General features: G+C 52.2%; 1 protein-coding gene across 7 annotated transcripts in view; it reads left to right on the top strand.

Annotated features, from left to right (window-relative positions):
* LOC138641577 (uncharacterized) overlaps positions 1–18780 on the top strand; it is a 111562-nt gene extending 92782 nt beyond the window's left edge. For all 7 annotated transcript variants that reach the window (XM_069729053.1, XM_069729057.1, XM_069729055.1 and 4 more), the window contains exons 16-18: positions 5542–5695; positions 5873–5984; positions 18436–18780. In XM_069729053.1, coding sequence (XP_069585154.1) covers positions 5542–5695; positions 5873–5984; positions 18436–18611 — 442 coding nt within the window. In that variant the 3' untranslated portion in view covers positions 18612–18780. The remainder of the gene's footprint in view (positions 1–5541; positions 5696–5872; positions 5985–18435) is intronic.
* The last annotated feature ends 212 nt before the right edge of the window (positions 18781–18992 follow it).

Raw genomic sequence — 18992 nt, 5'->3', positions numbered from 1 at the left:
ACGGACCCTCATATACATGTGTGTTATCAGTGATGGGTGTGGTTAGCGGTGACGGACCCTCATGTACACATGTGCTATCAGTGATGGGTGTGGTTAGCGGTGACGGACCCTCATATACACGTGTGCTATCAGTGATGGGTGTGGTTAGCGGTGACGGACCCTCTCATGTACACGTGTGTTATCAGTGATGGATGTGGTTAGTGGTGACGGACCCTCATATACACGTGTGCTATCAGTGATGGGTGTGGTTAGCGGTGACGGACCCTCATGTACACGTGTGCTATCAGTGATGGGTGTGGTTAGAGGTTACGGACCCTCATATACACATGATCAGTGATGGGTGTGGTTAGTGGTGACGGACCCTCATGGCCACGTGTGCTATCAGTGATGGGTGTGGTTAGAGGTGACGGACCCTCATGGCCACGGGTGCTATCAGTGATGGGTGTGGTTAGCGGTGACGGACCCTCATGGCCACGTGTGCTATCAGTGATGGGTGTGGTTAGAGGTGACGGACCCTCATGTACACGTGTGCTATCAGCGATGGGTGTGGTTAGCGGTGACGGACCCTCTCATGTACACGTGTGTGGTTAGCGGTGACGGACCCTCTCATGTACACGTGTGTGGTTAGTGGTGACGGACCCTCATATACACGTGTGTGGTTAGTGGTGACGGACCCTCATATACACGTGTGTTATCAGCGATGGGTGTGGTTAGCGGTGACGGACCCTCTCATGTACACGTGTGTGGTTAGCGGTGACGGACCCTCTCATGTACACGTGTGCGGTTAGCGGTGACGGACCCTCTCATGTACACGTGTGCGGTTAGTGGTGACGGACCCTCTCATGTACACGTGTGCGGTTAGCGATGACGGACCCTCTCATGTACACGTGTGTGGTTAGTGGTGACGGACCCTCTCATGTACACGTGTGTGGTTAGTGGTGACGGACCCTCTCATGTACACGTGTGTGGTTAGTGGTGACGGACCCTCTCATGTACACGTGTGTGGTTAGTGGTGACGGACCCTCTCATGTACACGTGTGCGGTTAGAGGTGACGGACCCTCTCATATACACGTGTGTTATCAGTGATGGGTGTGGTTAGCGGTGACGGACCCTCATGTACACGTGTGCTATCAGTGATGGGTGTGGTTAGTGGTGACGGACCCTCATGTACACGTGTGTGGTTAGCGGTGACGGACCCTCTCATGTACACGTGTGTGGTTAGTGGTGACGGACCCTCTCATGTACACGTGTGTGGTTAGTGGTGACGGACCCTCTCATGTACACGTGTGTGGTTAGTGGTGACGGACCCTCATGTACACGTGTGCTATCAGTGATGGGTGTGGTTAGCGGTGACGGACCCTCATATACATGTGTGTTATCAGTGATGGGTGTGGTTAGCGGTGACGGACCCTCATGTACACGTGTGTTATCAGTGATGGGTGTGGTTAGCGGTAACAGACCCTCATATACACGTGTGCTATCAGTGATGGGTGTGGTTAGCGGTGACAGACCCTCATATACACGTGTGCTATCAGTGATGGGTGTGGTTAGTGGTGACGGACCCTCATGTACACGTGTGTTATCAGTGATGGGTGTGGTTAGTGGTGACGGACCCTCATATACACGTGTGCTATCAGTGATGGGTGTGGTTAGCGGTGACGGACCCTCATATACACGTGTGCTATCAGTGATGGGTGGGGTTAGCGGTGACGGACCCTCATGTACACGTGTGCTATCAGTGATGGGTGTGGTTAGCGGTGACGAACCCTCATGTACACGTGTGCTATCAGGGATGGGTGTGTTTAGCGGTGACGGACCCTCATATACACGTGTGCTATCAGTGATGGGTGTGGTTAGTGGTGACGGACCCTCATATACACGTGTGCTATCAGTGATGGGTGTGGTTAGTGGTGATGGACCCTCATATACACGTGTGATGGGTGTGTTTAGCGGTGACGGACCCTCATATACACGTGTGCTATCAGTGATGGGTGTGGTTAGCGGTGACGGACCCTCATATACACGTGTGCTATCAGTGATGGGTGTGGTTAGTGGTGATGGACCCTCATATACACGTGTGATGGGTGTGGTTAGCGGTGACGGACCCTCATATACACGTTTGTTATCAGTGATGGGTGTGGTTAGCGGTGACGGACCCTCATATACACGTGTGCTATCAGTGATGGGTGTGGTTAGCGGTGACGGACCCTCATATACACGTGTGCTATCAGTGATGGGTGGGGTTAGCGGTGACGGACCCTCATGTACACGTGTGCTATCAGTGATGGGTGTGGTTAGCGGTGACGGACCCTCATATACACGTGTGCTATCAGTGATGGGTGTGGTTAGCGGTGACGAACCCTCATGTACACGTGTGCTATCAGGGATGGGTGTGGTTAGCGGTGACGGACCCTCATATACACGTGTGCTATCAGTGATGGGTGTGGTTAGTGGTGACGGACCCTCATATACACGTGTGCTATCAGTGATGGGTGTGGTTAGTGGTGATGGACCCTCATATACACGTGTGATGGGTGTGGTTAGCGGTGACAGACCCTCATATACACGTGTGCTATCAGTGATGGGTGGGGTTAGCGGTGATGGACCCTCATGTACATGTGTGCTATCAGTGATGGGTGTGGTTAGTGGTGACGGACCCTCATGTACACGTGTGCTATCAGTGATGGGTGTGGTTAGTGGTGATGGACCCTCATATACACGTGTGATGGGTGTGGTTAGCGGTGACGGACCCTCATATACACGTGTGTTATCAGTGATGGGTGTGGTTAGCGGTGACGGACCCTCATATACACGTGTGCTATCAGTGATGGGTGTGGTTAGCGGTGACAGACCCTCATATACACGTGTGCTATCAGTGATGGGTGGGGTTAGCGGTGACGGACCCTCATATACACGTGTGCTATCAGTGATGGGTGTGGTTAGCGGTGACGGACCCTCATATACACGTGTGCTATCAGTGATGGGTGTGGTTAGCGGTGACGGACCCTCATATACACGTGTGCTATCAGTGATGGGTGTGGTTAGCGGTGACGGACCCTCATGTACACGTGTGTGGTTAGCGGTGACGGACCCTCATATACACGTGTGCTATCAGTGATGGTTGTGGTTAGCGGTGACGGACCCTCATGTACACGTGTGTTATCAGTGATGGGTGTGGTTAGTGGTGACGGACCCTCATATACACGTGTGTTATCAGTGATGGGTGTGGTTAGCGGTGACGGACCCTCATGTACACGTGTGTGGTTAGCGGTGACGGACCCTCTCATGTACACGTGTGTTATCAGTGATGGGTGTGGTTAGTGGTGACGGACCCTCATATACACGTGTGTTATCAGTGATGGGTGTGGTTAGTGGTGACGGACCCTCATGTACACGTGTGCTATCAGTGATGGGTGTGGTTAGTGGTGACGGACCCTCATGTACACGTTTGTTATCAGTGATGGGTGTGGTTAGAGGTGACGGACCCTCATATACACGTGTGCTATCAGTGATGGGTGTGGTTAGCGGTGACGGACCCTCATGTACACGTGTGCTATCAGTGATGGGTGTGGTTAGCGGTGACGGACCCTCATGTACACGTGTGTTATCAGTGATGGGTGTGGTTAGTGGTGACGGACCCTCATGTACACGTGTGCTATCAGTGATGGGTGTGGTTAGTGGTGACGGACCCTCATGTACACGTGTGCTATCAGTGATGGGTGTGGTTAGCGGTGACAGACCCTCATGTACACGTGTGTTATCAGTGATGGGTGTGGTTAGTGGTGACGGACCCTCATGTACACGTGTGTTATCAGTGATGGGTGTGGTTAGCGGTGACGGACCCTCATGTACACGTGTGCTATCAGTGATGGGTGTGGTTAGTGGTGACGGATCCTCATGTACACGTGTGCTATCAGTGATGGGTGTGGTTAGTGGTGACAGACCCTCATGTACACGTGTGTTATCAGTGATGGGTGTGGTTAGTGGTGACGGACCCTCATGTACACGTGTGTTATCAGTGATGGGTGTGGTTAGCGGTGACGGACCCTCATGTACACGTGTGCTATCAGTGATGGGTGTGGTTAGTGGTGACGGACCCTCATGTACACGTGTGCTATCAGTGATGGGTGTGGTTAGTGGTGACGGACCCTCATGTACACGTGTGCTATCAGTGATGGTTGTGGTTAGCGGTGACGGACCCTCATGTACACGTGTGTTATCAGTGATGGGTGTGGTTAGCGGTGACGGACCCTCATGTACACGTGTGCTATCAGTGATGGGTGTGGTTAGTGGTGACGGACCCTCATGTACACGTGTATTATCAGTGATGGGTGTGGTTAGTGGTGACGGACCCTCATATACACGTGTGTTATCAGTGATGGGTGTGGTTAGCGGTGACAGACCCTCATGTACACGTGTGTGGTTAGCGGTGACGGACCCTCTCATGTACACGTGTGTTATCAGTGATGGGTGTGGTTAGTGGTGACGGACCCTCATATACACGTGTGTTATCAGTGATGGGTGTGGTTAGTGGTGACGGACCCTCATGTACACGTGTGCTATCAGTGATGGGTGTGGTTAGTGGTGACGGACCCTCATGTACACGTGTGCTATCAGTGATGGGTGTGGTTAGTGGTGACGGACCCTCATGTACACGTGTGCTATCAGTGATGGGTGTGGTTAGTGGTGACGGACCCTCATGTACACGTGTGCTATCAGTGATGGGTGTGGTTAGTGGTGACGGACCCTCATGTACACGTGTGCTATCAGTGATGGGTGTGGTTAGTGGTGACGGATCCTCATGTACACGTGTGCTATCAGTGATGGGTGTGGTTAGCGGTGACGGACCCTCATGTACACGTGTGCTATCAGTGATGGGTGTGGTTAGTGGTGACGGACCCTCATGTACACGTGTGTTATCAGTGATGGGTGGGGTTAGCGGTGACGGACCCTCATGTACACGTGTGCTATCAGTGATGGGTGTGGTTAGTGGTGACGGATCCTCATGTACACGTGTGCTATCAGTGATGGGTGTGGTTAGTGGTGACGGACCCTCATGTACACGTGTGCTATCAGTGATGGGTGTGGTTAGTGGTGACGGACCCTCATATACACGTGTGCTATCAGTGATGGGTGTGGTTAGTGGTGACGGACCCTCATGTACACGTGTGCTATCAGTGATGGGTGTGGTTAGCGGTGACGGACCCTCATGTACACGTGTGCTATCAGTGATGGGTGTGGTTAGTGGTGACGGACCCTCATGTACACGTGTGCTATCAGTGATGGGTGTGGTTAGTGGTGACGGACCCTCATGTACACGTGTGCTATCAGTGATGGGTGTGGTTAGTGGTGACGGACCCTCATGTACACGTGTGCTATCAGTGATGGGTGTGGTTAGTGGTGACGGACCCTCATGTACACGTGTGCTATCAGTGATGGGTGTGGTTAGTGGTGACGGACCCTCATGTACACGTGTGCTATCAGTGATGGGTGTGGTTAGTGGTGACGGACGCTCTCCTGTACTTTTGTTGCTTTCCCAGGTTGCGTGTCCTCTCTCTGTGTAACACGTCGGTGTCGGACTCCGGACTCCTTCACCTGCGGGGGCTGAAGCTTTTGGAGCAGCTGAGTCTGGATCGGACTAAAGTGACCAGCAGAGGGGTGTCTGAGTGCATCCCCCATCTCCTGCACCTCCAGGTCAGTTGTGGTCTCCATGATACGGACCCCCATTGTGTAGTGGAGAGCAGCCTGGTCCTGATGTGACACATGATGGGGCACAGTACATTGGGGGATGGGTGGATGTGATGGGGTCGTATCGTGGTGCCCACGTGCCGCAGACGTCGCCTCACTGATCGGCCGTGTTCTCCCTCACAGGTCCTGGGATTGTCGGACACCATGGTTGGTGACAATGTCTTGAAGCTCGGAGTCCGGAAGTGCAAAAATCTCTTGAAAGTGAATCTGAGCCGCACTCGCGTCACCAACAAGGGTGAGTGTGAGAGGAGGTGGCGCTGTGGGGGCAGGGGCCCTGCGCTGTCGGGATATATGCCGTCCGCTGTCGGGATATATGCCCTGCGCTGTCGGGATATATGCCCTGCGCTGTCGGGATATATGCCCTGCGCTGTCGGGATATATGCCCTGCGCTGTCGGGATATATGCCCTGCGCTGTCGGGATATATGCCCTGCGCTGTCGGGATATATGCCCTGCGCTGTCGGGATATATGCCCTGCGCTGTCGGGATATATGCCCTGCGCTGTCGGGATGTATGCCCTGCGCTGTTGGGGAGGGGCCCTGCGCTGTGGGGGCAGGGGCCCTGCGCTGTCGGGATATATGCCCTGCGCTGTTGGGGAGGGGCCCTGCGCTGTGGGGGCAGGGGCCCTGCGCTGTCGGGATATATGCCCTGCGCTGTTGGGGAGGGGCCCTGCGCTGTGGGGGCAGGGGCCCTGCGCTGTCGGGATATATGCCCTGCGCTGTGGGGGCAGGGGCCCTGCGCTGTCGGGGTAGGGGCCATGCGCTGTCGGGGAGGGGCCCTGCACTGTCGGGGTAGGGGACCGGCGCTGTTGGGGAGGGGCCCTGCGCTGTTGGGGAGGGGCCCTGCGCTGTCGGGGAGGGGCCCTGCGCTGTCGGGGAGGGGCCCGGCGCTGTCGGGGTAGGGGCCACGTGCTGTCGGGGTAGGGGCCCCGCGCTGTCGGGGTAGCGGCCCTGTGCTGTCGGGATAGGGGCCCTGCGCTGTCGGGGAGGGGCCCTGCGCTGTCGGGGAGGGGCCCTGCGCTGTCGGGGAGGGGCCCGGCGCTGTCGGGGTAGGGGCCATGTGCTGTCGGGGCAGGGGCTCCGCGCTGTCGGGGTAGGGGCCCGGCACAGTCGGGGTAGGGGCCATGTGCTGTCGGGGCAGGGGCTCCGCGCTGTCGGGGTAGGGGCCCGGCGCTGTCGGGGTAGGGGCCATGCACTGTCGGAGCAGGGGCCCTGCGCTGTCGGGGAGGGGCCCTGCGCTGTCGGGGAGGGGCCCGGCGCTGTCGGGGTAGAGGCCCTGTGCTGTCGGGATAGGGGCCCTGCGCTGTCGGGGAGGGGCCCTGCGCTGTCGGGGTAGGGGCCATGCACTGTCGGGGCAGGGGCTCCGCGCTGTCGGGGTAGGGGCCCGGCGCTGTCGGGGCTCCTCAGTGTAGACCACGCTTCAGCTTTATGTCTGGTATACACTCTCCAGATATCAGCACTTGCAAGGTAAGGGTCACGTTTGTTCCGTGTTAGGGGTAAACTAAGGATATAAAAAGTCTGCACGCCCCTGTTAAACGCCAGGTTATTTTAATGTAAATAAATCCTACCAAGAAACATTTCAGAACTTTCCCCATCTTCAATGTCGCCCATAATCTGTACAAATCCACTGAGAAGCAAACTGAAATACTTTTAAGAAGAAAATTAAGTCATTGCATAAGTATGAACACCCTCCTACTGTATAATTGGGGATGTGGTTGTTTTCAGAATCCGACGATCACATTTACAGTGATTCTGATTAACTCCAGAAAAAGTGTCGCTGCTCACGGAGTATTTTCCTGACATTTTCTGGTCTGTAAACAGCTGACAACACAGCAAAGGAACTCGTTGTAGAAAGTTGTCAGTGAGGAGAAGAAACAAAACCATTTCCAGGCATTAGATCAATCATGGACACTGAAGACATCAGAAGAAGGGGCAAAAATCAAGCTCCACAGTGACATTACTGAGAACTGGCGTCCCTCAAAAACTGATGACAAGACAAAAATGTTGGTGTTGGAGGCTGCAAGAGGCCGACAGCAACATCAGAGGAGCTGCAGGAATTTCAGGCCAGTCCAGGTTGTGTTCAACATATGTCTGGCCTGTGTGGTTGGGGGTCAAGATGGAGCCTTTTTTTGCAAACATCCAAGCCCTGTTATTTTCTGCCCAAACCGCAATCATGTTGGCCAAAAGCCTGTGAAGAACATGTTCTGTCTGATGAGATCTGGGGCAAACCTTTAGGCCATAATTCCAAAAAGTGCAAATTAACACCACGCATCACTAGAAGATCCCCATCCCCACAGTGAGGCATGGTGGGGGCAGCATTGTACTGTGGGGATGTTTTTCAGCAAGACACCCCCAAATAACCAGAAGAAGATGGAAGTCCTGGATTGTTATAACCACTGTCACAGATCCCTTCTCCATGGTGTCACTTATTCGTCACGTGCCTGCTCTCACACGTGACTTGGGGTTGTGCCTGCAAGGGTTAATCTATCTCCCCACTCTCAGTCCAGCATTCAACCTCTGTCCTATGCTGTAGTGGGAGCATAAATCACACACCAACCCAGGCCACACACCCGCTCATACACACTGCCACCACTCATTGAATACAGGGGCGATGAGTCCCGGAACTAACAATGCTAATAATGTCTATCACTCATAAGGCTCACACACCTTAGGCTATGGATTCTTTAGAACATTCAAGGTTCAACTTGTTAAAGTGTTATACTTTAATAGCAAAAAGTTCAATGCTTATAATAAGAAAAAAGGTAGAAAAATATGATAATAAAAAGACATACAACTTATGCAAAACAGTGTCAAAATAAACAGGAGAAAACTTACAGAAATCATCTAACTGGTAGTCTGCTTTCTGCTCCCTGAGGGGGGGTGGTAAATGGAGTTGGTGGAACACATCAGCTTCTCAGGCTGCCCTCACATGTGAACACAATTCTCTGTCTGCAGCCTAAATTTATAACTTTGGTCTGAGGTCAGGTTTCTAGACTGGCCTCCCAGGTCAATATCATAATTGCTGCCTGTTTGATTGGGCCACGGCCGTGCCCCCAATGAATATATTATTTTCTCTTGTGGAAAGGTTCTCAGGGATAGATTCCCTCAGGCCGCAATTTAGCATCTCCCCTCCAAGACCTCAGAGGTGTCAAATGTTACTTTTCTTCTTGGCCTTAGCTAGACTTCCTGGTGGGATAAGGAGACACAATTTCTACTAGTCCCAAGGAAGTACCTATTAACACCTAGGTGCGACTTGCCTTCAGGACAGATGTTACATTATCACTAGTCACACATATAACCCTAGACATATGTCACTACACACATATAGATTTATATATATATATATATATATATATATATATATATATATATATCCACACATATTTCACCACAACCACACAATGAAAAGCCTCCTAAAATATAACTTTTATTAATACTGTTAAAAATAGTGATATAATTACATAACACGTGCTAGGGTCACCACGGGTCACAATAATATTGGGATCTAATCATAGGGAATAAGTAGCAGTCTCTGCTCAGAGTGTCTGGGAGTCGGTGACGGACAGCTCTGTCATCCTATCTTGTGCTGAGCGGTCAGTGCTTTGATTGACAGTGCGGTGGACCTGTCTGAGACTGGTGGGTGTAGAGATTTCTACAGGTGCTCCCTGGTCTTGGTAATTTCCCTGCTATTTAGGTGAGTTGTCTGGTCCAGATCACTGCCAGTCAAAAGCTTGTTCTAAGCTTGTAGCCTCTGGTTTATGTCGCATGATACCTGTGCTGTAAATTCTGATCTTCTGCTGCTGACCTTTGGACCGTGTTCAGACTACCCGCTCATTATTTTCCCTTTGCATCTGATCTGCTGCTAACGTTTGGACCGTGTTCAGCCTACCCGCTCGTTATTGCCCCTTTGTATCTGATCTTCTGCTGGTGACCTTAGGACCGTGTTCAGACTACCCGCTCGTTATTGCCCCTTTGTATCTGATCTTCTGCTGCTGACCTTTGGACCATGTTCAGACTACCCGCTCATTATTGCCCCTTTGCATCTGATCTGCTGCTAACGTTTGGACCATGTTCAGACTACCCGCTCGTTATTGCCCCTTTGCTTCTGATCTAATGCTTCTGACCTTTGGACTGTGTTCAGACTACCCGCTCGTTATTGCCCCTTTGCATCTGATCTAATGCTTCTGACCTTTGGACCGTGTTCAGACTACCCGCTCGTTATTGCCCCTTTGCATCTGATCTGCTGCTGACCTTAGGACCGTGTTCAGACTATTCGCTCGTTATTGCCCCTTTGTATCTGATCTTCTGCTTCTGACCTTTGGACTGTGTTCAGACTACCCGCTCGTTATTGCCCCTTTGCATCTGATCTTCTGCTGCTGACCTTTGGACCGTGTTCAGACTACCCGCTCGTTATTGCCCCTTTGCATCTGATCTAATGCTTCTGACCTTTGGACCGTGTTCAGACTACCCGCTCGTTATTGCCCCTTTGCATCTGATCTTCTGCTGACCTTAGGACCGTGTTCAGACTATTCGCTCGTTATTGCCCCTTTGTATCTGATCTTCTGCTTCTGACCTTTGGACTGTGTTCAGACTACCCGCTCGTTATTGCCCCTTTGCATCTGATCTTCTGCTGCTGACCTTTGGACCGTGTTCAGACTACCCGCTCGTTATTGCCCCTTTGCATCTGATCTAATGCTTCTGACCTTTGGACCGTGTTCAGACTACCTGCTCATTATTGCCCCTTTGCATCTGATCTGCTGCTAACGTTTGGACCATGTTCAGACTACCTGCTCGTTATTGCCCCTTTGCATCTGATCTAATGCTTCTGACCTTTGGACCGTGTTCAGACTACCCGCTCGTTATTGCCCCTTTGCATCTGATCTTCTGCTGCTGACCTTAGGACCGTGTTCAGACTATTCGCTCGTTATTGCCCCTTTGCATCTGATCTTCTGCTGCTGACCTTAGGACCGTGTTCTGACTACCCGCTCGTTATTGCCCCTTTGCATCTGATCTTCTGCTGCTGACCTTTGGACCGTGTTCTGACTACCCGCTCGTTATTGCCCCTTTGCATCTGATCTTCTGCTGCTGACCTTTGGACCATGTTCAGACTACCCGCTCGTTATTGCCCCTTTGCATCTGATCTTCTGCTGCTGACCTTTGGACCGTGTTCAGACTACCCGCTCGTTATTGCCCCTGTGCTTATCCGCTATTTCTCTGTTATTCTGACACTGGCTTGTGACTTGACTTACGACTCTGTATTTTTCCCTTGGTTTACTACGTGCTCCTTTGGTATTGACCCTGTGGGTTGTGACTAGTGTCATATTTGTAACTAGTGTCACACAGTCTAGAAGGGGTGTGGGAGTGTATTCACCCTTACCCTACTTTGCCGCAGAGGTTGGCACCCCAAGTACCACACGGCGCCCCCTGCTCAACATCGGCTTTCCCTATGTGACTATGCTGGGGACCTACGATACAGAAGACCATTAAACAGTAAAGTGCAGCAGTTCAATGTAGCAGCTTATTTCCGATGTACGACCATAATACGACCATAATAGTACAAAGTCATGGACTTAGGAGTAAATGGTAGGTGAAAAAATGTGTGTGCTGTTGTGAACCGTGAAAAAGAGGCGGCAATGTGATGGACTGTAGTGCCGTCACATGAATCAATATATGTTTTGGTCACAGACACATATGGTATAGTGGATGGAGTCAGTCCACCAAACATATATAGGATTGGAAAATGTCAGCACAGAAGAAATAATCATAAGCAATGGAAGAGCCGTCCATCAGCAGATCTAAACATAAAGTGTTAAACAAGCCCACCCGATGCGTTTCCCCCCGGAAACCATAACCAGGGTTCATCAGGGGACCTGGTGTGCTTGTACAAGAGATGTTCCTACAGTGAGCAGCACATCTCTGTGGGCTCTTGTACGATGGGATACTGCTTGTGTCCCAACAGTAAAATGACCCTTTTCCTATATTCCCACCATGATCAGGCAGAAGGTGTCATAAGAACACAGTGGAACGCAAAATGTGCTCCGTAGAGAAGGAACAACCCTCCCGCCTCACCGAAAGTGACATCATTCAGGGGCAGTTCAGTTTTGGAGCAGACAGTGTGCTGCACGGATGCCGATCACCAATGCGCCTCACCAGAAGTGTCATCATCGTCGGGGATCTGCTGCCTGCAGTGCACAGTGTGCTGCACAGATACCGAACACCAATGCGCCTCACCAGAAGTGTCATCATTGTGGGGGATCTGCTGCCTGCAGTGCACAGTGTGCTGCACAGATACCGAACACCAATGCGCCTCACCAGAAGTGTCATCATTGTGGGGGATCTGCTGCCTGCAGTGCACAGTGTGCTGCACAGATACCGAACACCAATGCGCCTCACCAGAAGTGTCATCATTGTGGGGGATCTGCTGCCTGCAGTGCACAGTGTGCTGCACAGATGCTGAACACCAATGCGCCTCACCAGAAGTGTCATCCTTGTGGGGGATCTGCTGCCTGCAGTGCACAGTGTGCTGCACAGATACCGAACACCAATGCGCCTCACCAGAAGTGTCATCATCGTCGGGGATCTGCTGCCTGCAGTGCACAGTGTGCTGCACAGTTGCTGAACACCAATGCGCCTCACCAGAAGTGTCATCCTTGTGGGGGATCTGCTGCCTGCAGTGCACAGTGTGCTGCACAGATACCGAACACCAATGCGCCTCACAAGAAGTGTCATCATTGTGGGGGATCTGCTGCCTGCAGCATACAGTGGGTTCTACAGATGATGAACGCCATCATGCCTCACCAGAAGTGTCACCATTGTGGGGCAGTCTGCTACGTGGAGTGCACAGTGCGTTCTACAGATGCCGAACACCATCATGCCTCACCAGAAGTGTCATCCTTGTGGGGGATCTGCTGCCTGCAACACACAGTGCGTTCTACAGATGATGAACACCATCATGCCTCACCAGAAGTGTCATCATTGTGGGGGATCTGCTGCCTGCAGTGCACAGTTCGTTCTACAGATGATGAACACCATCATGCCTCACCAGATACTCCTCTTGGTATCTGGTGATCGGGGCCCTCACTCCTCCTGTATCTGGTGATCGGGGCCCTCATTCCTCCTGTATCTGGTGATCGGGGCCCTCATTCCTCCTGTATCTGGTGATCGGGGCCCTCACTCCTCCTGTATCTGGTGATCGGGGTCCTCACTCCTCCTGTATCTGGTGATCGGGGTCCTCACTCCTCTTGTATCTGGTGGTCGGGGCCCTCACTCCTCCTGTATCTGGTGATCGGGGCCCTCATTCCTCCTGTATCTGGTGATCGGGGTCCTCACTCCTCTTGTATCTGGTGATCGGGGCCCTCACTCCTCCTGTATCTGGTGATCGGGGCCCTCATTCCTCCTGTATCTGGTGATCGGGGCCCTCACTCCTCTTGTATCTGGTGATCGGGGCCCTCGCTCCTCCTGTATCTGGTGATCGGGGTCCTCACTCCTCCTGTATCTGGTGAGCAGGGCCCTCACTCCTCCTGTATCTGGTGATCGGGGCTCTCACTCCTCCTGTATCTGGTGATCGGGGCCCTCACTCCTCCTGTATCTGGTGATCGGGGCCCTCATTCCTCTTGTATCTGGTGATCGGGGTCCTCACTGCTCCTGTATCTGGTGGTCGGGGCCCTCACTCCTCCTGTATCTGGTGATCGGGGCCCTCGCTCCTCCTGTATCTGGTGATCGGGGTCCTCACTCCTCCTGTATCTGGTGAGCAGGGCCCTCACTCCTCCTGTATCTGGTGATCGGGGCTCTCACTCCTCCTGTATCTGGTGGTCGGGGCCCTCACTCCTCCTGTATCTGGTGATCGGGGCCCTCACTCCTCCTGTATCTGGTGATCGGGGTCCTCACTCCTCCTGTATCTGGTGATCGGGGTCCTCACTCCTCCTGTATCTGGTGATCGGGGTCCTCACTCCTCTTGTATCTGGTGGTCGGGGCCCTCACTCCTCCTGTATCTGGTGATCGGGGCCCTCATTCCTCCTGTATCTGGTGATCGGGGTCCTCACTCCTCTTGTATCTGGTGCTCGGGGCCCTCATTCCTCTTGTATCTGGTGATCGGGGCCCTCATTCCTCCTGTATCGGGTGATCGGGGCCCTCACTCCTCCTGTATCTGGTGATCGGGGCCCTCACTCCTCCTGTATCTGGTGATCGGGGCCCTCACTCCTCCTGTATCTGGTGATCGGGGCCCTCATTCCTCCTGTATCTGGTGATCGGGGCCCTCATTCCTCCTGTATCTGGTGATCGGGGCCCTCACTCCTCCTGTATCTGGTGATCGGGGCCCTCACTCCTCTTGGTATCTGGTGATCGGGGCCCTCATTCCTCTTGTATCTGGTGATCGGGGCCCTCATTCCTCCTGTATCTGGTGATCGGGGCCCTCACTCCTCCTGTATCTGGTGATCGGGGCCCTCACTCCTCCTGTATCTGGTGATCGGGGCCCTCGCTCCTCCTGTATCTGGTGATCGGGGTCCTCACTCCTCCTGTATCTGGTGATCGGGGCCCTCACTCCTCCTGTATCTGGTGATCGGGGCCCTCACTCCTCCTGTATCTGGTGATCGGGGCCCTCACTCCTCCTGTATCTGGTGATCGGGGCCCTCACTCCTCCTGTATCTGGTGATCGGGGTCCTCACTCCTCTTGTATCTGGTGATCGGGGCCCTCACTCCTCCTGTATCTGGTGATCGGGGCCCTCACTCCTCCTGTATCTGGTGATCGGGGCCCTCGCTCCTCTTGTATCTGGTGATCGGGGCCCTCACTCCTCCTGTATCTGGTGATCGGGGCCCTCGCTCCTCCTGTATCTGGTGATCGGGGCCCTCACTCCTCCTGTATCTGATGATCGGGGCCCTCACTCCTCCTGTATTTGGTGATCGGGGCCCTCACTCCTCCTGTATCTGGTGATCGGGGTCCTCACTCCTCCTGTATCTGGTGATCGGGGTCCTCACTCCTCCTGTATCTGGTGATCGGGGCCCTCACTCCTCCTGTATCTGGTGATCGGGGCCCTCACTCCTCCTGTATCTGGTGATCTGGGCCCTCACTCCTCCTGTATCTGATGATCGGGGCCCTCACTCCTCCTGTATCTGGTGATTGGGGCCCTCACTCCTCCTGTATCTGGTGATCGGGGCCCTCGCTCCTCCTGTATCTGGTGATCGGGGTCCTCATTCCTCCTGTATCTGGTGATCGGGGCCCTCACTCCTCTTGTATCTGGTGATCGGGGCCCTCACTCCTCCTGTATCTGGTGATCGGGGCCCTCACTCCTCCTGTATCTGGTGATCGGGGTCCTCGCTCCTCCTGTATCTGGTGATCGGGGCCCTCACTCCTCTTGTATCTGGTGATCGGGGCCCTCATTCCTCCTGTATCTGGTGATCGGGGCCCTCATTCCTCCTGTATCTGGTGCTCGGGGTCCTCACTCCTCCTGTATCTGGTGATCGGGGCCCTCACTCCTCCTGTATTTGGTGATCGGGGCCCTCACTCCTCCTGTATCTGTTTTGAACTGTGATTATTGTTATGCTGTAATGTCCATGACTGTACAAATCCCCTCTATAATGTAAAGCGCTGCGGAATATGTTGGCGCTATATAATTAAAATTATTATTAATTATTATTATCTGTGGAGGGCACTGTGCACTCCCACATTGCAGACTTTAAGGAAACATATCTACAGTTGAAACTAGAAGTTTCCATCCACTATATCAAGACACATCTGCAGGTTTTTTTCAATATCTGACATAAAATGAGAACACACTTTTCCCATTTTAGGCCAATTAGCATTACCATAATTATTAATATTTGACTGGAGAAGTGTGGCTTGTGTAGAAGGGTTTTCAGGAGAAAGCCTTATGTTACTGAAAACAACATGGTAGCGAGGCTGAGGTTTGCAAAGTGGCACCTGAACAAACCACAACATTTCTAGAACAATTCACACATGAATTTAAGAGAAATGTTTGGCAAAAGCTGGACAACGATCGCAAGCAGCAAATCTACATTAGAATGGCTAAGAAAGCAAAGTACCCGGCTAAGAAAGCAAAGAACCCAGATGAGAAAGCAAAGTACCCGGCTGAGAAAGCAAAGAACCCGGATGAGAAAGCAAAGAACCCAGATGAGAAAGCAAAGAACCCGGATGAGAAAGCAAAGTACCCGGCTGAGAAAGCAAAGTACCCGGCTGAGAAAACAAAGTACTCGGCTGAGAAAGCAAAGAACCCGAATGAGAAAGCAAAGTACCCGGCTGAGAAAGCAAAGAACCCAGATGAGAAAGCAAAGTACCCGGCTGAGAAAGCAAAGAACCCGGCTGAGAAAGCAAAGAACGCGGCTGAGAAAGCAAAGTACCCAGCTGAGAAAGCAAAGAACCCGGCTGAGAAAGCAAAGAACCCGGCTGAGAAAGCAAAGAACCCGGCTGAGAAAGCAAAGTACCCGGCTGAGAAAGCAAAGAACGCGGCTGAGAAAGCAAAGAACCCGGCTGAGAAAGCAAAGTACCCGGCTGAGAAAGCAAAGTACCCGGCTGAGAAAGCAAAGAACCCGGCTGAGAAAGCAAAGAACCCGGCTGAGAAAGCAAAGTACCCAGCTGAGAAAGCAAAGAAAGCGGCTGAGAAAGCAAAGTACCCGGCTGAGAAAGCAAAGTACCCGGCTGAGAAAGCAAAGAACCTGGCTGAGAAAGCAAAGAACGCGGCTGAGAAAGCAAAGTACCCGGCTGAGAAAGCAAAGAACCCGGCTGAGAAAGCAAATAACGCGGCTGAGAAAGCAAAGAACCCGGCTGAGAAAGCAAAGTACCCGGCTGAGAAAGCAAAGTACCCGGCTGAGAAAGCAAAGAACCCGGCTGAGAAAGCAAAGAACCCGGCTGAGAAAGCAAAGAACCCGGCTGAGAAAGCAAAGAACCCGGATGAGAAAGCAAAGAATGCGGCTGAGAAAGCCAAGAACTCGGCTGAGAAAGCAAAGTACCCGGCTGAGAAAGCAAAGAACCCGGCTGAGAAAGCAAAGAACCCGGCTGAGAAAGCAAAGAACCCGGATGAGAAAGCAAAGAACCTGGCTGAGAAAGCAAAGAACCCGGCTGAGAAAGCAAAGTACCTGGCTGAGAAAGCAAAGAATGCGGCTGAGAAGGCAAATAACGCGGCTGATGAAGCAAAGAACCCGGCTGAGAAAGCAAAGAACCCAGCTGAGAAAGCAAAGAATGCGGCTGAGAAAGCAAAGTACCCGGCTGAGAAAGCAAAGTACCCTGCTGAGAAAGCCAAGAACCCGGCTGAGTAAGCAAAGAATGCGGCTGAGATAGCAAAGAACCCGGCTGAGAAAGCAAAGAACGCAGCTGAGAAAGCCAAGAACCTGGCTGAGAAAGCAAAGTACCCGGCTGAGAAAGCAAAGTACCCGGCTGAGAAAGCAAAGAACCCGGCTGAGAAAGCAAAGAATGCGGCTGAGAAGGCAAATAACGCAGCTGAGAAAGCAAAGAACCCGGCTGAGAAAGCAAAGAACCAGGCTGAGAAAGCAAAGAACGCGGCTGAGAAAGCAATGTACCCGGCTGAGAAAGCAATGTACCCGGCTGAGAAAGCAAAGTACCCGGCTGAGAAAGCAAAGTACCTGGCTGAGAAAGCAAAGAATGCGGCTGAGAAGGCAAATAACGCGGCTGATAAAGCAAAGAACCCGGCTGAGAAAGCAAAGAACCCGGCTGAGAAAGCAAAGAACCCGGCTGAGAAAGCAAAGAACGCAGCTGAGAAAGCCAAGAACCTGGCTGAGAAAGCAAAGAACCCGTCTGAGAAAGCAAAGTACCCGGCTGAGAAAGCAAAGTACCCGGCTGAGAAAGCAAAGTACCCGGCTGAGAAAGCAAAGTACCCGGCTGAGAAAGCAAAGAACCCGGCTGACAAAGCAAAGAATGCGGCTGAGAAGGCAAATAACGCAGCTGAGAAAGCAAAGAACCCGGCTGAGAAAGCAAAGAACGCAGCTGAGAAAGCAAAGAACCCGGCTGAGAAAGCAAAGAACCCGGCTGAGAAAGCAAAGAATGCGGCTGAGAAAGCAAAGTACCCGGCTGAGAAAGCAAAGTACCCGGCTGAGAAAGCAATGTACCCAGCTGAGAAAGCAAAGTACCCGGCTGAGAAAGCAAAGTACCCGGCTGAGAAAGCAAAGTACCTGGCTGAGAAAGCAAAGAACGTGGCTGATAAAGCAAAGAACCCGGCTGAGAAGGCAAAGAACCCGGCTGAGAAAGCAAAGAACCCCGCTGAGAAGGCAAATAACGCGGCTGATAAAGCAAAGTACCCAGCTGAGAACAGGACAGTCCAGATCACTGCACAATAGTAATGCTGTGATGGGACCTTAGGAGAAACATTGCAGAAACGAACTCCCAGTAAACACAAACTGAAGACGAGAGGCGAAAACCCTCCAGAAGATGCGAGAAAGTAATACAGAAAATCACGACTTGACATTGTTGCACCTTAAGAAGCTCCTACAAGCTGCTGATTCTTGGGGTGTACTTATTTTTTCACACGGCTTCTGCATTTTGGTCTGGTTTTTGGTAAATGATGACACTGTGTAAATTGTATCTTTACACAATTTTAAGACAACATGCTTTTATATGTCCAGATACATAAAACTATAGAATTCAAGAGGGTGTACTAAGATTTTTCATGGCGGTCTTAGTTTAGCATATAGATTCTGACTTCCCGTTCTTCTCTCTTGTCTAGGTCTGCGCTTCCTTAGACAGTCGGCCATCGTACAGCTGAGTGTGGACGGTTCAGGGGTCACCCTGCAGGGGGTGTCTGACCTAATGCGCGTCTGTCCCACCCTCACCAGCGTGAGAGCCAACAACCTGCGGCTGATTCCCGCTGAGCAGGTCTCCGAGGAGGAGGAAGGGAGCTGAGCACCGCTGCTCCTCGCAGATGAGGTCATTATCTCAGGTGTGATGTCATCTCCAGTGAAGCAATATCAGGGAGGTGCCCTGTAGAGCAGACATTTTACTTTTCATGGCAGAGAATTTATTTTATTGCTCCATTTACAGCATCTACAATTAAACAGTCTTTCTAAATCTGTGACTGGCTGTATATTGGTTCTGTCCGATGTGGAGGATTACACTCCAGTCCATGTTGCGTTGTAGACAACACTGTGGTTCGAGGTCCAGGACCAATTGTGGATGATAACAGTGAGGTCCAGATGTGACCGACGTGGGGTCCAGCTAGAAGGTTCCTCTCCTAATCAGCAGCATCCTGAATGCTGCCTATCCTCACGGCCATAAACAGCAGAG

This window comes from Ranitomeya imitator, chromosome 6 (assembly GCF_032444005.1).
Source record: "Ranitomeya imitator isolate aRanImi1 chromosome 6, aRanImi1.pri, whole genome shotgun sequence".
Classification (NCBI taxonomy): domain Eukaryota; kingdom Metazoa; phylum Chordata; class Amphibia; order Anura; family Dendrobatidae; genus Ranitomeya; species Ranitomeya imitator.
This window is presented reverse-complemented; position numbering and strand designations above follow the sequence as displayed.